At 36.3% G+C, this 18,272-nt stretch overlaps 1 protein-coding gene across 4 annotated transcripts in view; it reads right to left on the reverse strand.

The window, feature by feature from the left end:
• Nucleotides 1-18,272, reverse strand: part of LOC110457042 (extended synaptotagmin-1-like) — a 56,973-nt gene that overhangs the window by 29,990 nt on the left and 8,711 nt on the right. For 3 of the 4 annotated variants that reach the window (XM_021508136.1, XM_021508137.1, XM_021508138.1), the window contains exons 2-13: nucleotides 15,448-15,533; nucleotides 13,305-13,545; nucleotides 9,418-9,546; nucleotides 8,325-8,431; nucleotides 6,209-6,298; nucleotides 5,698-5,763; nucleotides 4,883-5,010; nucleotides 3,952-4,049; nucleotides 3,561-3,685; nucleotides 2,864-2,970; nucleotides 1,603-1,686; nucleotides 766-855 (exon numbers count right to left, since the gene is read on the reverse strand). In XM_021508136.1, coding sequence (XP_021363811.1) covers nucleotides 766-855; nucleotides 1,603-1,686; nucleotides 2,864-2,970; nucleotides 3,561-3,685; nucleotides 3,952-4,049; nucleotides 4,883-5,010; nucleotides 5,698-5,763; nucleotides 6,209-6,298; nucleotides 8,325-8,431; nucleotides 9,418-9,546; nucleotides 13,305-13,545; nucleotides 15,448-15,533 — 1,351 coding nt within the window. Of the gene's footprint in view, nucleotides 1-765; nucleotides 856-1,602; nucleotides 1,687-2,863; nucleotides 2,971-3,560; nucleotides 3,686-3,951; nucleotides 4,050-4,882; nucleotides 5,011-5,697; nucleotides 5,764-6,208; nucleotides 6,299-8,324; nucleotides 8,432-9,417; nucleotides 9,547-13,304; nucleotides 13,546-15,347; nucleotides 15,358-15,447; nucleotides 15,534-18,272 lie in introns of those variants that run through there. The other variant, XM_021508139.1, reaches the window with a different exon arrangement.

Genomic DNA, 18,272 nt, shown 5'->3' on the forward strand with positions numbered 1-18,272 from the left:
GTTTTTTGTTTAATTCCCAACAACTTAGCTCCATAATGTCATAGCAAATTGGTTCACCAGTGAAAAGATACAAAATTTGACCTTGACCCCTGACCCAATGACATTGACCTTATGTCAGTTGACTCCTTGTTTAATTCTGATCAATTTTGCTTCATCATGTCATAACAAAATGTTCATCAGTGAAAAGATGTAAAATTTGACCTTGGCCTTTGAATCTAATGACCTTGACCTTTGGCCTTGACTTTTTACCTCAATGTGCATTTTTGTGACCTGAACATTTTGACCAAGGTTCATGTACATCGGTCAATAAATGCCAAAGTTAACAGCCAGGAACAAAATTTGTGGACGGACGGACAGACAGACAGACAGAGTGATTACTATAGGGCACCCGTATCTCCAATACGGGGCCCTAATTAAAAACCTTCGGTCTGTTTCTATACAATAATTATTTTACCGTGTAAGATCTTATACCACCGTATATCAATCTTGCTCTGGCGACCTTTCTCTCTAGCCAATTAGTATGACACTCAACGAACAGTCACCAGAATAGGATCCCTGAAACAACGTTATCCAATCCAACACCTCTACACATCTACAGTCGGGGAAAGTGTGATGCATTTCGTTTGGATTACGTAGTCCTGTACTTGTACCATTGAAATATTTGTTTTAAACTCAAACAATCCAAGTATCTGACAAATCTGTATTGATCTGAAATGTTATAATTCAAAACTTGCTTTAGGTTTCCACATGAATAAGAGATTTTACCTCTTTGAGTGACAGGTGGGCGGATCCCAAAAAGTCGTCATCAATGGTACTACTGCCATCCCAGTCAAAAACGTAAAATGATAGATTCATCTGTAAACACATAAATTCATGGAATTACTGGGAAATATCAACGTATTTGACAGCCAATCGTAACTGATGAAAACACTATAGCCTTATAAACTGAAAGCCTAAAGGCCTGAATAGCTCATCTGGTCATTTTGAGCACTTACATTATATGGAAAATGAATATATATAAAAAAGACAAAATAAATACAAGCTGAGAGCAGGCAGGAATTGAATAATAACAGTTTTTGAATATTTACTCTAAGGAGTTACACAAATTATCAGAAAAGTCCAATTACAACCAAGTGTAAACAAAATTGTACATCCATATCATTTTCTGATTTCAGAATACAGGTAATAAGGAGTTACACACATGTTATCAGAAAAGACCAATGGCAATTACCACAAATTTTGAACAAAATTGTATCCATATACCTGTGTAGGTTTCAGCCAATCAGAACTGTTAAATTGTGGCTGCCATGGATTTCAGTTTTTTAACGTGGGATTTCCACAAAATACTTACACCACTTACCATCAAAATGAACACTGACAAGACTGAAAAGGCATTACGATTGATGTTTGACAGAACATGTGTGTATCGCCTCTATTCCATCTAAAGTAACAGTGACCTTGATCACAAAGGATATCCATCAAATACAATTTATAACAAAAATTAACATAAGCTGACTTGGCCCTTGAGCTAAACATTAACTTTAACAACACAGAAAACTACTGTTAAATAAATCAAGCCACATAGAAGTGTGATCTGTATACCTTTGTATAATCGCCAGTGAAGAATTCCACTGACTTCTCCCAGTGAGGGTTTCTCGTACGGGGAATGTACGGTGTGGTCATTACCTGTTCCAATTAGATGTGTAATACAGAATTGTTAACCGTCACATATAAATATACTAGTACACATGTAACACATATTACATATTAATCCATTTAATAGGATTACTTCAGAAAATGTATCATTTTCTATAGACAAAAGTTGATAACAAAAGGAAGGTACATGTTGTTGAATTGAACTCGTACATTTTTATAAACACTTAGGATTTTGTAAAAAAAAAAATCAGTTGAGCAGAATATGCTGAACGAGTTATTTGCCCCTAACTATAATCCTAAAGTTGAACACTTCATTATCTTTAAAAAAAAATCTGGACTGGATAAGTTTGATTTTAGCTTGTTTTACTTCATAGTAATGACAATAGTTATACAGAACAAGAGGCCCAATGGGCCTGCATAGCTCACCTGGTATTAATCTCACATTTGTAATCTTAAAAGTGGACTAAAATACAGCTACAGGCCTAATATCAGTGTGACCTGGAATGTCAAACAATGACATTAGGTTGAAAGTGGGTCAAGGTCATTCATTTGAACAAATTTGGTAGCTCTGATTGCTACAGGCCAAATATCACTACCCTGGGCCTTTTGGTTATTGAGAAGAAGTTGTTTGAAGATTTTAAGACATTTGACCCCTGTGACCTTGAAAATTGGTCAAGGTCATTCATTTGAACAAACTTGGTAGCCCTTCATCCCAGCATGCTACTGGCCAAATATCATCACCCTAGGCCTCTTGGTTATTCAGAAGAAGATGTTGAAAGGTATTAAACATATTTGACCCATGTGACCTTGAATATAAATCAAGGTCGTTTATTTGAACAAAATTGGTAGACCTTCATCCCAGCATGTTACTGGCCAAATATCATCACCCTATGCCTCTTGGTTATTCAGAAGAAGTTGTTTAAAGAATTTAACATATTTGACTCCTGTGACCTTGAAAATGGATGAAGGTCATTTATTTGAACAAACTTGGTAGCCCTTCATCCCAGCATGCTTCTGGCCAAATATCATCACCCTAGTCCTTTAGGTTACTGAGTAGAAGTTGTTAAAAGCAAAATGTTGACGACGGACGGACGACTGACGCCGCCCACTTGGCCCTTCGGCCAGGTGAGTTAAAAATGAAAATAGAAGTATATGAAGGTTCCACTGAATTTGAAAAGACGTATTAATTACTCAAACAGCAACGTACCCGACGCCTGTCACAAAACACCACACAATACGGGTCTGATGTACCACTTTTGTCCGCGGCGACCACTCCAGCTGCACTGTGAACACTCACAAACATCACCCCAGCCACTACAATTGAGAAGGATTGGTGTACATGTTAATATCAACTAATTCAAATGCTTAGAATCCGGCTGAAAGGCAGAGGTCAGAGGTTAAAACATACTAATGAAGACCCACTACCGGTATATGGCCGGTTTGACGGGTAACATACACTCATCAGTAGAGTCTAGTTGAAGGGGTCAGAAGAGGTCAAGTAATTTATTCTCATGGAAGTCTAGCTGAGGGAGGGGTTGACAGGTCATATACATTCATGAGAATCTAGTTGAAGGGGGTCAGTAGAGGTCAAGTAATTCGTCTCACAGGAAGTCTAACTGAGGGAGGCGAGATGTAGGATGGGTCGACTGACTCACACTTACACTCAGTAGAGTCAAGTTTGGGGAGGGGATTGATAGGTCACATACTTATCTCAGCAGAATCTAGTTAAAGGGGTGAGAAGAGTTCAAGTTATTTACTCTCAAGGGAATCTAGCTGAGGGGGGTTCACAGATCATATACATTACACTCAAGAGAGTCTAGTTCAGGGGTCAGGAGGGGTCAAGTAATAAGTCTCACAGGAGTCTAGCTGGAGGAAGGGGAGGAGTTGACAAATCACATACTTACACTCAGGGGAGTCTAGCTGAGGGGGGTCAGAAGATGTTATATCCAAGTCTATATAGGTAAGTGGGGTGTACTGTAACTTCAACTCGTGTTTGCTGCCATCTTTGTTGGTTAGGGTTGTAGAAATACTGTAAAAATAATGAATCATTCTATATTACATCATTTATACACAGTATGGAGTATCTTATTCCAGGTTAAGTTAATATGGCAATGCAGTTACACAACATTTTATCTTTATTTCTTCTGTTTAATAGATCTATAACATTACACTAGCATATTTACTTATCTCAGTATAGGATATCCATGTTATATGTAGATTTGACAGATTTCACATATATTATATGTATATTTAATTATTGATATGAAACAAAATTTAACATTCATTATTTCTTACTTTTTCTCCATTTCTAAAGGCAAAGAATTCAACAGAATCTCATGGTAATCCAAGGTTATATTGGTAAGTAAACGGCGACATTTGTTCTTTACGACAATCTGAAATCATAACGCAAAATTTAATGTTATTCACAGTGTGGGAACTACTGCAGTAAATTTTACGTCGGAAATGGGTCCTGAGCTACTGTTGATGAACCTTTAAACAAAATCACAAAATACATTATCATAAAATTAGATAATTTTCCATGACCATTTCCTTTTCAACAAATTGCAACAATAATCAAATTAATCTTTTGAAACTGTATGTTTGTCTTTGGTTAAAGAGTAGACTTGCTACTGTACTCAAGACTGATGTTAGTACATTGTCTTTAGTTAATTAGAGACTAGACTAGCAATCTTTACTCAGATTGATAGATAAATAGTCCCTTGCCTTTGATCAAAGAGTAGACTAGCTAATGTATTCAGACTAATACTACATTGTTTTTGTTTAAGAGTAGACTAGCTTCGGTACTCGAACAAATGCCAGTACCTAGCATTGGGTTTGAGAGTAGGATAGCTATTGTATTCAGACTAATACATGTTTCTTGTGTTTGTTTATGGTTAAAGAGTAGACAAGCTACTGTACACAGACTTATACCAGTTCCTTGTTTTTGGTTAGAGAGTAGACTATCTATTATATTCAGAATAATACAAGTACATTGTCTTTGGTTAGAGAGTAGACTAGCAATTTTATTCAGACCGATAGATAAATAGTCCCTTGTCTTTGGTTAGAGAGTAGACTAGCTATTGTATTCAGAGTAATACACGTACATTGTACATTCTACATTGTCTTTGGTTAGAAAGTAGACTAGCTACTGTTTTCAGGCTACTACAGGTTTTATGTCTTTTGTTAGAGAGTAGATTAACTTTTGTATTCAGACTGAAACAAGTACCTTGTCTTTGGTTAGAGAGTAGACCAACATGGAGCAAATGTCCTCCCACTCCTCAGTTGCCATGACGTCATAAGTCTGGCGCTTCTTTGCTCCAACTTTTACCATTGTATAACGCACCTCTTCTGGCCCTGTTTTGAACAATTAAAATATTAAAATGTGACTTAAGTCAATCTACTCAAAATGGACTCGTGCAATGAAACTACTTAATGTTGTCTGTTTCATTTGCCGAGAAATCGACAAGATTTACATTGATTGTGGGTATGAATTTGTTAAATTTCACATCAGTATTTATTCACTGCACCTGTAGTGTTTTTGGTGTTGTTTTGTTTTTTTAATTGACAAAAGCCATTAAGACCAATTAGGAAGTTAGGAAAAATACTAGTACTGTATTCAGAATTATCTATTTCCCAAATGGTCTTTGACAATAAATATCAAATATGCTCCAGCATATCTACTGACTAAGGATACACTTTCTCAAGTTCCAGGTTTTAACAAATAAGCTGTATTGAAACATGAGGATAGAATTATATATTTCATAGGGTGATGAGTCAAGTTGGCCTTAGACAAATTAAACATGGATTCGCTTTGTAGTTCATATATTTGCCATAAGACCAACTCATCACCCCATGAAATAGACAAAAGCAAAATTCAATCCTTAAAAACAATTTTTCATTTTAAAAAAACGTAAAAACAATAACCTAAAGTTGATTTTCTTCTCAAGAAATCTGAAACTTTTTTGGCAAAAATTCTATTTAGAATTAGTTCCTGGCTGTTATATGGTATGCTGTGTAAATAAACACTGAACATACACTTACCTGTTGGAGCTTTTTTAGGGGTTGGTTTGGGAATGCCTTTGATTAAAATAGTAAGGACACCTTGAGCTGCAAGATATAAATTGAATATTGATATCTTCATACACATGTACTGATTTTGTTCTGAATTTAACATATCCAGTTATTGCATTTTTCAGTAATTCATTTTGTTTTAAAAAAAAAATACTGTTAAAATCCTTAATTCTTTGATACAGTTATCTTTTAAGGAAAATCAAAAATAAAAGATATGAGGACAAATAACAAATGCATCTACTTAAGAGTTATTTTCTCTTAGTTTTACTGCTTATATACGTACCCATATTCAGAAAAGCACTGGTAGAGTCAGGATCTGTGCTCCAAAGTAACGATGGAGCACAGAACAAAACACATTTAGACAAATAAATGCCTATCTACCCTTATTCTTTTCTGGAAGTAATCTTAAACGGATAAACAAATGATATATCATATATATTCCACATGACAAAATAAGATCAGTGGAAAAGTTCTGGCCTACCCATTGGATCTGGCTTGTCAGACTTCTTCATGATTTGTATGGGACCAGTCTTGGCTATAGGAATGTCGATCACTCCAGGATCAACAAGGGCTGAAATACACAAAACCATTAGTCAGCATTCATTCTCTGTACATGTTATTATAGTCCTAGCAAAAAAGTAAAAAAAAAATCCATATTTTGCAAAATATAATTTGCTCTATACCTTAAGAATGCTACTGGCCAAATATCCTTACACTAGGTCTCTTGATTATTCATAAGAAGTGATTTAAATGTCTTCAAACATATTTGACTCCCTGTGACCTTTTAAGTGGGTCAAGGTCCCACATTCATACCATCTTTCTACTTTTTCAAACACAATCTCCATAGGCCTTTTAGTCATTCAGAAGAATTTGCTTAACCCTTAGGCTGCTACGCACGACAATAGTCGTTTTGAAAAGTTGGGCCGTCAGTGCTTAACGCACGACGATAGTCGTTTCTCGGTCTGTAGGCTTTGATCGGTAGCCAGGAGTGTGAAGTCGGTTGTTGCTATACCAAACCGAATGCGGGAGTAGAGGGCTTCTGATTGGTTGTTTTGTCATTACTTTCGATATTCACGGCAGTGTACCCTAGTAATAACCAAAGGTGTGCGAGAGAATTTCATATCGAAAAAAAAGTCATAAAAATGGCGGACGTGTAGATTGAAGCAATGAATATGATGGTAAACATTTATTCTCCATCGTCACCTACGATGATAAAATCGGTTTTAAAGGGTTTGGCATGGTTGATGTGGAAATACTTCGGTGTTACATAATATGTAGCTTTCCAGTAAACGGCTTTGTGCTCTACTCAAACAGGAAAATATCGGTGGACCGAGGCGCACATGTCGTCTGCAGGTGAGGCCGAATTGAACATTGACATGGATACGTTTTGAGCCGATTTATTTCTTCAAACTTTTTATCGGTGATTTAATCATAAACTAGACCGTAGCTAAGATATGTCTATATGCCGACTGTGACGGTCAATTTATTGAATGGCGACCTGAAACGTGTAGCAAATCACATGCAATTCTTGACGAAATACCTGACCTTTTTACCTGAAAATCTCCGTGTAAATATACAGCGTCTTATGTCAAAAATGAAGTTTATAATCTCTGTTATCATTTGCCAATCACATTTGCGGACGAAAATAATTTTAAAATGATCTTCCTCTTGCTTAAATCCGATTAATTAAAAGTTTCACATGTTCTTACCTTTATTACCACCTGTACAGATAAATACTGAAGCAACTTTAGAATTGAAAACGTTAATATAAACTATAGACAACAAGGAACAATTTTCATGTAACTTTTTTTCACATATAACAAATATTTTCCAAGTTATGCACATTTGAAAAATCAAGTAAATTAATTTAAATTTCAATAATTAATTCAGCAGTGGTGTCCGTTTACATAGAAATCAATGTAACAGCTTAAGGGTTAAGAGTAATCATTTGCTGCTGCTGGAAAGACAATGTATGGTGCACTATACACCATACACCCTTCATGCCAGGTGAGATAAATATAAATGTGACTGAATATGTTGAGTATTAAGATTTATCCTAGATATTTGTTTTTTTAACAGCTCTGAGCAGTACCAATTTTGGTTAAAATTGAATGCAAAAAAATAAAGTTTACAGAATAAACAAGTTCTTGTAAGGGCAATATGTAATTCTCAAACAAATATGAAACATATTGAACATCAAATTCATCCTAGACAATTTCTAATCTGAATATCCGTATCAAATTCATATAAGATTTAACACGATATGAAGTCTGTAACTATTTCATTGAGCGTGATATAAACAGATACATAATGTTTTTTTGATATTGCTACATTTAATATTGATGCTATCTTCATAGGCAGTGAAAAGTATCAGACATCATTATCAAATATTGATTCCTGAACTACACTTGATGTACAGTATTACCGTACTTACCTGTAATAAAGCCAATATGCCTGGCATCAAGTCATACATGACCTTATTCTTTTTCACCGACTCTACATTCAGGGTCATTTATCAAATTATCAAATTTGGGACTAAGTCAAGTTATTGGAATTATCACTGGGAAATATAAGTTATAAGTCAGGGATTAAACTACCTTTTGTAAGGCCCTCCATCACATTAGCTTGTAGCCAGGATTTAATGAGCGGAACTTGCATGATATTTAAATGTTTTAAAACATTTACGCTGAATGAAACCTCAGGGCTGCAATTCAAAACAAACAAACATATAATAATGCTTATGTAATATTTATATTATACATATGGATCATGAACAACAAATAGATCAATACAACTTGAGCTACGGTTCACAAGCTATACCCTTTTACCCCTCTTCAGTCCTATCATAACTTGTCATGTTACAGAGGGACCAATCATTCCACATCATCCCTTGACACGACCTTGACATTTCAGACATACACGTAGATCATGGAGCATTTGCCATCTAATCCAGACATGTATATAGATAAAGTTTCATATTGGAATCCTGAGACGAGGTTATGGGGTAGATTATGTGTTAACCAAAGTGCTAACCTACGAACAGATAGATAATTAGACGAATGAAGAAAATGGCCTCTATTTATTACCCACCCTTTCCCCTGGAGCTCCCATACCTTGGAAGAGGTATATACTATTATAAGACACTGAATATATCAATACTGTGATGGGATAAACATTCTGTCTGTGTGATTTTAAAGTACTTCAAGTTACAGGGCTAGACATGAATTCTGAATACCATTAGTCAGTTGAGGCAGTTGTTTCCCATTTTTACTAGTCCATGTGAAATATCCGTAACCCAATATCATTGAACAAGGTAAGCAATTTCAAATGTTTACTAGTCAATTGGGCTAGCAGTTTCTAGAACCACTAATCCAGCTTAAGATTTCACTAAATTTCAGACTGGCACTTTTATTGTCTAGCCAAGATGAATTCATCATGTCAGCATATATGCATATCAGACAGCTGTACATAACAAATATATCCACATCACAGTAGATGATTTTACCTTAACATTTTACTGCATGTCTATATATATATATTTGTATTGATCGTTTTTTCATAGAAAATATTTACAACACAAAATATCTATTTTATACACAATTTGTTTTTACACTAGAGATAATCATTTTCAATCAACATTTATGAATAAACATGAAACCAGATGTGACCTGTTGGTCTGTGTTTACTTACAGCTCAGTGAAGAGTATGGTTGCCTTGGTGACGTGAGGGAACGGTACATCCATTGACATATGTAGGATGACCTGGAGATTGCCCTTGATAAAGAGGTTCTCAACAGACATGTCAAAACTAAGGCCCATTCTGGAAAACAAAAGGGTGTCATATATGTATTTACTTTCACTGAAGAATCCAGCAATGTCATTAGCAACTAAAGAAAACAAACACTACCTTCAATAATTTTTCAATGGTTTCAAAATCAAGATTATCAAATATTAATTTACTTAATTGAAATGCCAATTTCTGTTGCTTCTTTTATGATACTAAAACAATGCAGTTTATGTCTGGATTACTTATATTGGTGTCAGAATTATTCTACAGCATGATATGATATCAAACAATACTGAAAACTGCACTAGATCCATGAAGAATGACATCTTTATATCTAAACACCAATCTACAGAGGTCAATATAGTGAGTTTAATAGGTACTGATAAAGGTAAAATATACAATGTAGTTATGATGGTGTTATCTGATGCGCTTAAGATAAATACATGAACATGAAACTACATTAGGCAACATTGATGGTATAATATGTGTACCTAGTATAGAAAGTTATACAGGAGAACTGTTCACTAGTCGGAATTATGTACACTGATCAGTAACTCAGGGTATCACGAATGTCTCATGAATGTCTAAGGTATGCTGAGTGACTCAGTGTCATGAATGACTAAGGTATGCTGAGTGACTTATAAAGTTTCATTAATGACTTAGGTATGCTGAGTGACTTAGCTTCATGAATGACTTAGGTATGCTGAGTGACTCAGTATCATGAATGTCTAAGGTATGCTGAGTGACTCAGTGTCATGAATGTCTCAGGTATGCTGAGTGACTTAGTTTCATGAATGACTTAGGTATGCTGAGTGACTCAGTATCATGAATGACTGGGTATCATAAGAGACTCCAGTCTGCAGAGCGACTGGGTATCATGAATGACTAAGGTATGCTGAGTGACTCAGTGTCATGAATGTCTCAGGTATGCTGAGTGACTCAGTGTCATGAATGTCTAATGAATGCTGAGTGACTCAGTGTCATGAATGTCTAAGGTATGCTGAGTGACTCAGTGTCATGAAAGTCTAAGGTATGCTGAATGACTCAGTGTCATGAAAGTCTAAGGTATGCTGAGTGACTCAGTATCATGAATGACTGGGTATCATAAGAGACTCCAGTCTGCAGAGCGACTGGGTATCATGAATGACTAAGGTATGCTGAGTGACACAGGGTCATGAATGACTAAGGTATGCTGAGTGACTCAGTGTCATGAAAGTCTAAGATATGCTGAATGACTAAGTGTCATGAATGACTAAGGTATGCGAGTGACTCAGTGTCATGAAAGTCTAAGGTATGCAAGTGACTCAGTATCATTAATGTCTAAGGTATGCTGAGTGACTCAGTGTCATGAAAGTCTAAGGTATGCTGAATGACTCAGTGTCATGAAAGTCTAAGGTATGCTGAGTGACTCAGTATCATGAATGACTGGGTATCATAAGAGACTCCAGTCTGCAGAGCGACTGGGTATCATGATTGACTACAGTCTGCTGAGCTAGTGACCTAAGTATGCCGAATAACGTGGTATCACAAGTGACTCAGGTAAGCTGAGTGACTGGGTGTCACGAGTGGCTCAGGTATATGCTGAGTGACTCATGTAAGCTGAGTAAATGAGTATCATGACTCATGTTTGCTGAGTGACTCGTTATCAAGAATGACTCAGGTATTCTGTACACAGGTAAAGCCAGCCCTAACATACTGGACTGAAGCTAACCAAGCTTTTGAGGTATCATATGTACAGATAAAGCCAGCACTAACATGCTGGACTGTAGCTAACCAAGCTTTGGAGGTATTCTGTACACAGGTAAAGCTAGCACTAACATACTGGACTGTAGCTAACCAAGCTTTGGAGGTATTCTGTACACAGATAAAGCCAGCACTAACATACTGGACTGTAGCTAACCATGCTTTCAAGGTATTCTGTACACAGGTAAAGCCAGCACTAACATGGAGGTATTCTGTACACAGGTAAAGCCAGCACTAACAAGGAGGTATTCTGTACACAGGTAAAGCCAGCACTAACATGGAAGTATTCTGTACACAGGTAAAGCCAGCATTAACATGGAGGTATTCTGTACACAGGTAAAGCCAGCACTAACAGGGAGGTATTCTGTACACAGGTAAAGCCAGCACTAGCATACTGGAATGAAGCTAACCAAGCTTTTGAGGTATCATATGTACAGATAAAGCCAGCACTAACATGCTGGACTGTAGCTAACCAAGCTTTGGAGGTATTCTGTACACAGGTAAAGCTAGCTCTAACATACTGGACTGTAGCTAACCAAGCTTTGGAGGTATTCTGTACACAGATAAAGCCAGCACTAACATACTGGACTGTAGCTAACCAAGCTTTGAAGGTATTCTGTACACAGGTAAAGCCAGCACTACCATGGAGGTATTCTGTACACAGGTAAAGCCAGCACTAACAAGGAGGTATTCTGTACCCAGGTAAAGCCAGCACTACCATGGAGGTATTCTCTACACAGGTAAAGCCAGCATTAACATGGAGGGATTATGTACACAGGTAAAGCCGGCACTAGCATGGAGGTATTCTATACAGAGGTAAAGCCAGCACTAACAAGGAGGTATTCTGTACCCAGGTAAAGCCAGCACTAACATGGAGGTATTCTGTACACAGGTAAAGCCAGCACTAACATACTGGACAGAAGCTAACCAAGCTTTGAAGATATACTGTGACATGTATAGCCAGCACTAACACGCTGGACTGCATACTCGATGTGACTTCCTACCATGTATGTAATTATAGTAACAGTGGGAGTTATTCACGTCTCTAACAATGTTACAGGTATGAATGGGTTCAACTTAATCCTCGGAGTTACCTGAGCTGTTCAAATTTCATTTCTCCGACTTTGACACCATTATTATGCATGCCCTTGCCGACAGATAACATTATGTATCAGTTCACACTTAAATCCATAAACTATCAACTCATATACTTATAGCAGTACCTTGCATACCTTGAAATGTCTGTTTTTTTAGACATCTCCAGAGTCTTTTAACATTCAGGAGATTAAAATTGGTAGTATTGAAGCCTAGACTGTATATGAACACTTCAAAAAAACTTAACAAACAATTTTGACTTCCTATTTTTTAACCTCTCTGATACACATCCATGTAGAGGTTAACTAGATTGACAATATTTTTTGCAGACATTAGTCATTATCTCAAACACTAAACTTGTGACTTCCCACTATATGTGAATATCAGACAAACCATGCCATGACTTCCCAATATATGTGAATATCAGACAAACCATGCCAGCACTAAATGATATGGGTTTTTTACTATAAACTTAGTTTAATAACAATTATATAACAAGTTTATCAAACTATATTAATCACTCTTTCGGTCTGTAATTAAGTGTGCAGTGGGTCTTCATAAGGGAGGAAACAGGAGTACCCAGAGAATACCACGAGGTCAGGCAGGCGACCCTTCACCTTTTCACATCTGATCAGGAATTGAACCCTATCCATCTTGGCAGAAAGGGAGGGTGCCATCCACAATGCTGCTTGATCAAACCAAATTGTCCCCCAAGTTCTATATTTAAATTTGACACTGGTTACACAGAATGGCACAATACCTGACCTTGACATTGGTTATATTTGTTACATGATACTGCACATGGCCTTGACCTTGATTACATTGATTATGAGACACTGCACCTGACCTTGACAATGATTACTCTGATTTGTTGAGAACATACCTGACCTTGAATCATACCTGACCTTGTCAATATACATGTATACAATATTAATTGTTTCCTATATAGCTACCTTGCCTTGCCGATGGTTGACCTGAACACCATTTTGAAGTCCTCACACACCGTATCCACCTCCGCCTGTAGTACGACTTGGTAGTTAGACATCTTCTCCAGGCCACAGGGCGGGGAGTGCACGCTCACCCAGCTCACTGGTTTATGACCTCCGGGGACTCCTTCTGAGTACTCAAATGCCCTCACATACTTAACAGCCGGAGTCTGATCACCAAATTGGAATGATAATAATTCCATTTTATCTGCAATAGACATACACACATACATATATACATTTATACAAAAAAACATCCAAAGTCCTTGTGATGGTTAAATATAAAAGAAATTACACAAAGAGTTTCTTAGTAATTCCATTGAGTTTGTATATATTTGTAATATGTATACAATTTATGCATAAGAAGAGGCTGATGTACTAGAGTAAACAGTAGATGAAGTTAAGTAAAACTAAAACAAGAGTAGAATGACACCTCCTCATTGTCAATATCACAGGAATGAAAGGTTGTACATAATTTAGAGGAAATTCTTGTTTCAGTTGCATAACAAATATATCAATTCTCTGGTACTTTCACCTCTTTAGAAGTGAATCAGGGGATGTGTGTATTCACGTTGACCGGACAACAACACAACAGAGAAAATGATGACATCACGATGAACCTCTAAAGAGGTGAAAGGGCTAGTATTTAAACTATTGCAGCAGGGAACTGGTATCAGATACATATTACAAATGTACAAACACAAGTCATTAAATCATGTTTCATACACATTTTGTTTTTAATATTTTGTTATGGGGATAGGGGGATTATGGACAGGAGAGATTGATAATGTCATGGAGATTGACTTAGACAATTTTTTCATCAGTTTATATACAACTTATAATTATAACAGCTGTACTTATATAATACTTGAGAGTTTACAGGAACAGTTCTATATGTATTGATATGAATCCTTTACCCAGACATTCCGGTTTATATACAACTTATCTAAGCTTTACTTACATAATACTTGAGAGTTTACAGGAACAGTTCTATATGTATTGATATGAATCCTTTACCCAGACATCCTGGTTTATATACAACTTATCTAAGCTGTACTTATATAATACTTGAGAGTTTACAGGAATAGTTCTATGTGTATTGATATGAATCCTTTACCCATACATCCCGGTTTATATACAACTTATCAAAGCTTTACTTATATAATACTTGAGANCGATTCTCACTAACCCGGCATTCGAAACACCCGCCACCCGAAAGACCGACCGTCTAACGGGTGCTTTGCTTAGCTGGAAGAATCAAGCAGACCAGTGGTTTTCACTTTTTCTAGAAGTCTCGTTCTCGCAATGAGATTATATCATTATACTAATGTCATTTTATATTTATTCATTAAAATATTCTTCATGTTATCAAAAACACGTTAAACATTTTTCACAACTTGAAGAGAAAAATAAAAGTGTCCCCGTTTTAATATTCGGAGTTCTAGGTTAAGATCTATTCAACCACCAATATTTGGTTTGACGTCGAGCAAAAACTCATCCCAATAGATATTTCCACACAAATATGATTAGATATAACATCAGCATGAATTTTATATTGACTAAAATATCACCATTTATTTACACTGCTTAAGCAACACCCTGAACCGTTGTCACAAGTGTGTGTAGTGATAAAGAAATGACGTCTGTTTTGCACAAGGATGCATTTGTCCTGGCTGAGTATATGTAAACAGACGTCTGCAAACTCTTACACCCTATATCAGTGGCGGATCCAGAAGGGTTTTTTGGGCTTCAGGAAACCCCCCCACCCTGAGAATTTTCTTTAAAAATCATGTATTTTCACCATTTTCCTCAAGTTTTCCCCACATGGAAACCCCCTCAGGAAATTTGGAAACCCCCCCCAGAAAGGTCTCTGGATCCGCCACTGATATGAATTGATATGAATCCTTTACCCAGACATCCCGGTTTATATACAACTTATCTAAGCTTTACTTATATAATACTTGAGAGTTTACAGGTACAGTTCTATATGTATTGATATGAATCCTTTACCCAGACATCCCGGTTTATATACAACTTATCTAAGCTTTACTTATATAATACTTGAGAGTTTACAGAAACAGCTCTATATGTATTGATATGAATCCTTTACCCAGACATCCTGGTTTCACTGTCTGTAATCTTTCATCTATCCTTTTCTTGATCAGTTGCTCAAGATTACTGGAGCTAAACACCCACCTACAGGTAAAAAACACAGCATTATTATTATTGATTGTGAACAGGTATGCATTGTACAGGGTTAATTTTAGCACATATTGATTTCGTTTTGACAGACACAATTTCAGTTATCGTCTTTCATCAATTTGCATTCACTGAGCTTTAATTAATTTAATGCACCATACAGATGTACAGTAAGCTATCAGTACGCTATTACACTCAGTACACTATTACACTCAGTACACTAATACTCTTAGTACACTATGACACTCAGTACACTTTTACACTCAGTAAGCTATCAATACACTATTACACTCAGTAAGCTATCAGTACACTATTACACTCAGTACACTATGACACTCAGTACACTATGACACTCAGTACACTATTACACTCAGTACACTATTAAACTCTGTAAGTTATCAGTACACTATTACACTCAGTAAGCTATCAGTACATTATTACACTCAGTAAGCTATCAGTACACTATTATACTCAGTACACTATTACACTCAGTAAGCTACCAGTACACTATTATACTCAGTACACTATTACACTCAGTAAGCTACCAGTACACTATTATACTCAGTACACTATTACATTCAGTAAGTTATCAGTACACTATTATACTCAGTACACTATTACACTCAGTACGCTATCAGTACACTATTATACTCAGTACACTATTACACTCAGTAAGCTCCTAGTAAAGCTTCTTCAGCTTCTATTAATTACATGAATAATTTGATATTGCTTATTGCATGAACTGTTCAATGTTTTCGGTAATATATCATGATAACCTAAATAATTGTAAACTTGTGTTTTTGTATTTTCATTTCTGACAAAAAATGCGATTACCATGAATAGCAAAATGATCAAGATATTTTTTCTGGTGTAGCAGAACTGGACTAGGTCGATCGTTGACGACCAGGTAGCTCAATTGGTAGAACTTCTGTCTAGAGTTCAGAGGGTCCCGGGTTAAAACCCCGGTCTGGCATGTATTTTACCATCTCCTGTTACAGTGGTGCCTGTGACAAACCCTTGTTTCCAGTATTGGGTGGATGCATATATGCTTGGCAAGGAGATACCTGAACTTGGGTAGTAAATAGCTTCCATTTAGAGTTTGGAGGGTCCTGGGCTCAAACCCCGGTCTGGCCGTGCATTTTTCCATCTCCTGTTACACTGGTTGTATATACACCTAAACAAGAGTTCCACTGAAGTGGATGTGTTGTAGATACACCTAAACAAGAGTTCCAATGAAGTGGATGTGTTGTTTATACACCTAAACAAGAGTTCCACTGAAGTGGATGTGCTGTATATACACCTAAACAAGAGTTCCACTGAAGTTGATGTGTTGTATATACACCTAAACAAGAGTTCCATTGAAGTGGATGTGTTGTATATACACCTAAACAATAGTTCCAATGAAGTGGATGGGTTGTATATACACCTAAACAATAGTTCCAATGAAGTGGATGTGTTGTATATACACCTAAACAATAGTTCCAATGAAGTGGATGTGTTGTATATACACCTAAACAAGAGTTCCACTGAAGTGGATGTGCTGTATATACACCTAAACAATAGTTCCAATGAAGTGGATGTGCTGTATATACACCTAAACAAGAGTTCCACTGAAGTGAATGTGTTGTATATACACCTAAACAAGAGTTCCACTGAAGTGGATGTGCTGTATATACACCTAAACAAGAGTTCCACTGAAGTCGATGTGTTGTATATACACCTAAACAAGAGTTCCACTGAAGTCGATGTGTTGTATATACACCTAAACAAGAGTTCCACCGAAGTTGATGTGTTGTATATACACCTAAACAAGAGTTCCACTGAAGTGGATGTGTTGTAGATACACCTAAACAAGAGTTCCAATGAAGTGGATGTGTTTAATTGTACTGGCTTACCTAAGGTGGAATGATGGCTGATTACAATTTACCTAGATGTAATAAATTTTCTGTTGTATTATTGATCAGAACTTGATGAGCAGTACTATTGGATACTATAAGTGTTTTTAGGCAGTTTCGTGACATTCTTCAGTCATCACACAATACATGTACAATTTAAATCTTTGTACAAATCTGAAAGACTGACCCCTATGCATGTCGCCTTCAATTCACATATTTGCACAACAGAAACTGCATACATATTTGTTGCATATACATGTTATTAACAATAGCTGCTTTGTAGAATTATGCAAAGTTCTCACAGTTCAAATTATTTTAAAATATGCATGGCATAACCAAAACGTAATGCATTCATTCCTATATCTAACATACATAAAGGGATATTATGTAATCGTTATAGCATCACACTAGCTATGAGATTCCCACAGATGAATTGATGATCATGATACCACATATAACTTGTAAGACAACAAGAGGCCCATGGGCCTTAATGGTCACCTGATATATTTATACAGAGAGTTGATTTTTGTTTTTAACATGAACAGAAATATTATTCAAAGTGACAAAAAACAATAAAAACCACCTTATTCAATATCTAGCATGCAGATTTAAGACTGAAAAGTATTTAAAACTAGCACCTCTGATTCTAAACAAGGAAAATGAAGAAATTTTAGTTTAGCACACAGACTCCATTGGGCCCCACCCTACAGCCCTTGGGGGTAGGGATGGCTCAAAATTTACAAAGTATCAAACTGTCAACTTAGGGTTATAATTCCAATCAAGTTATCAACATGTAATATTCAAAGTATCATTTGCCATTATAAACCATAACAAATTTTGC

Source organism: Mizuhopecten yessoensis, unplaced genomic scaffold (assembly GCF_002113885.1).
Source record: "Mizuhopecten yessoensis strain PY_sf001 unplaced genomic scaffold, ASM211388v2 scaffold8995, whole genome shotgun sequence".
NCBI classification, from domain to species: Eukaryota; Metazoa; Mollusca; class Bivalvia; order Pectinida; family Pectinidae; genus Mizuhopecten; species Mizuhopecten yessoensis.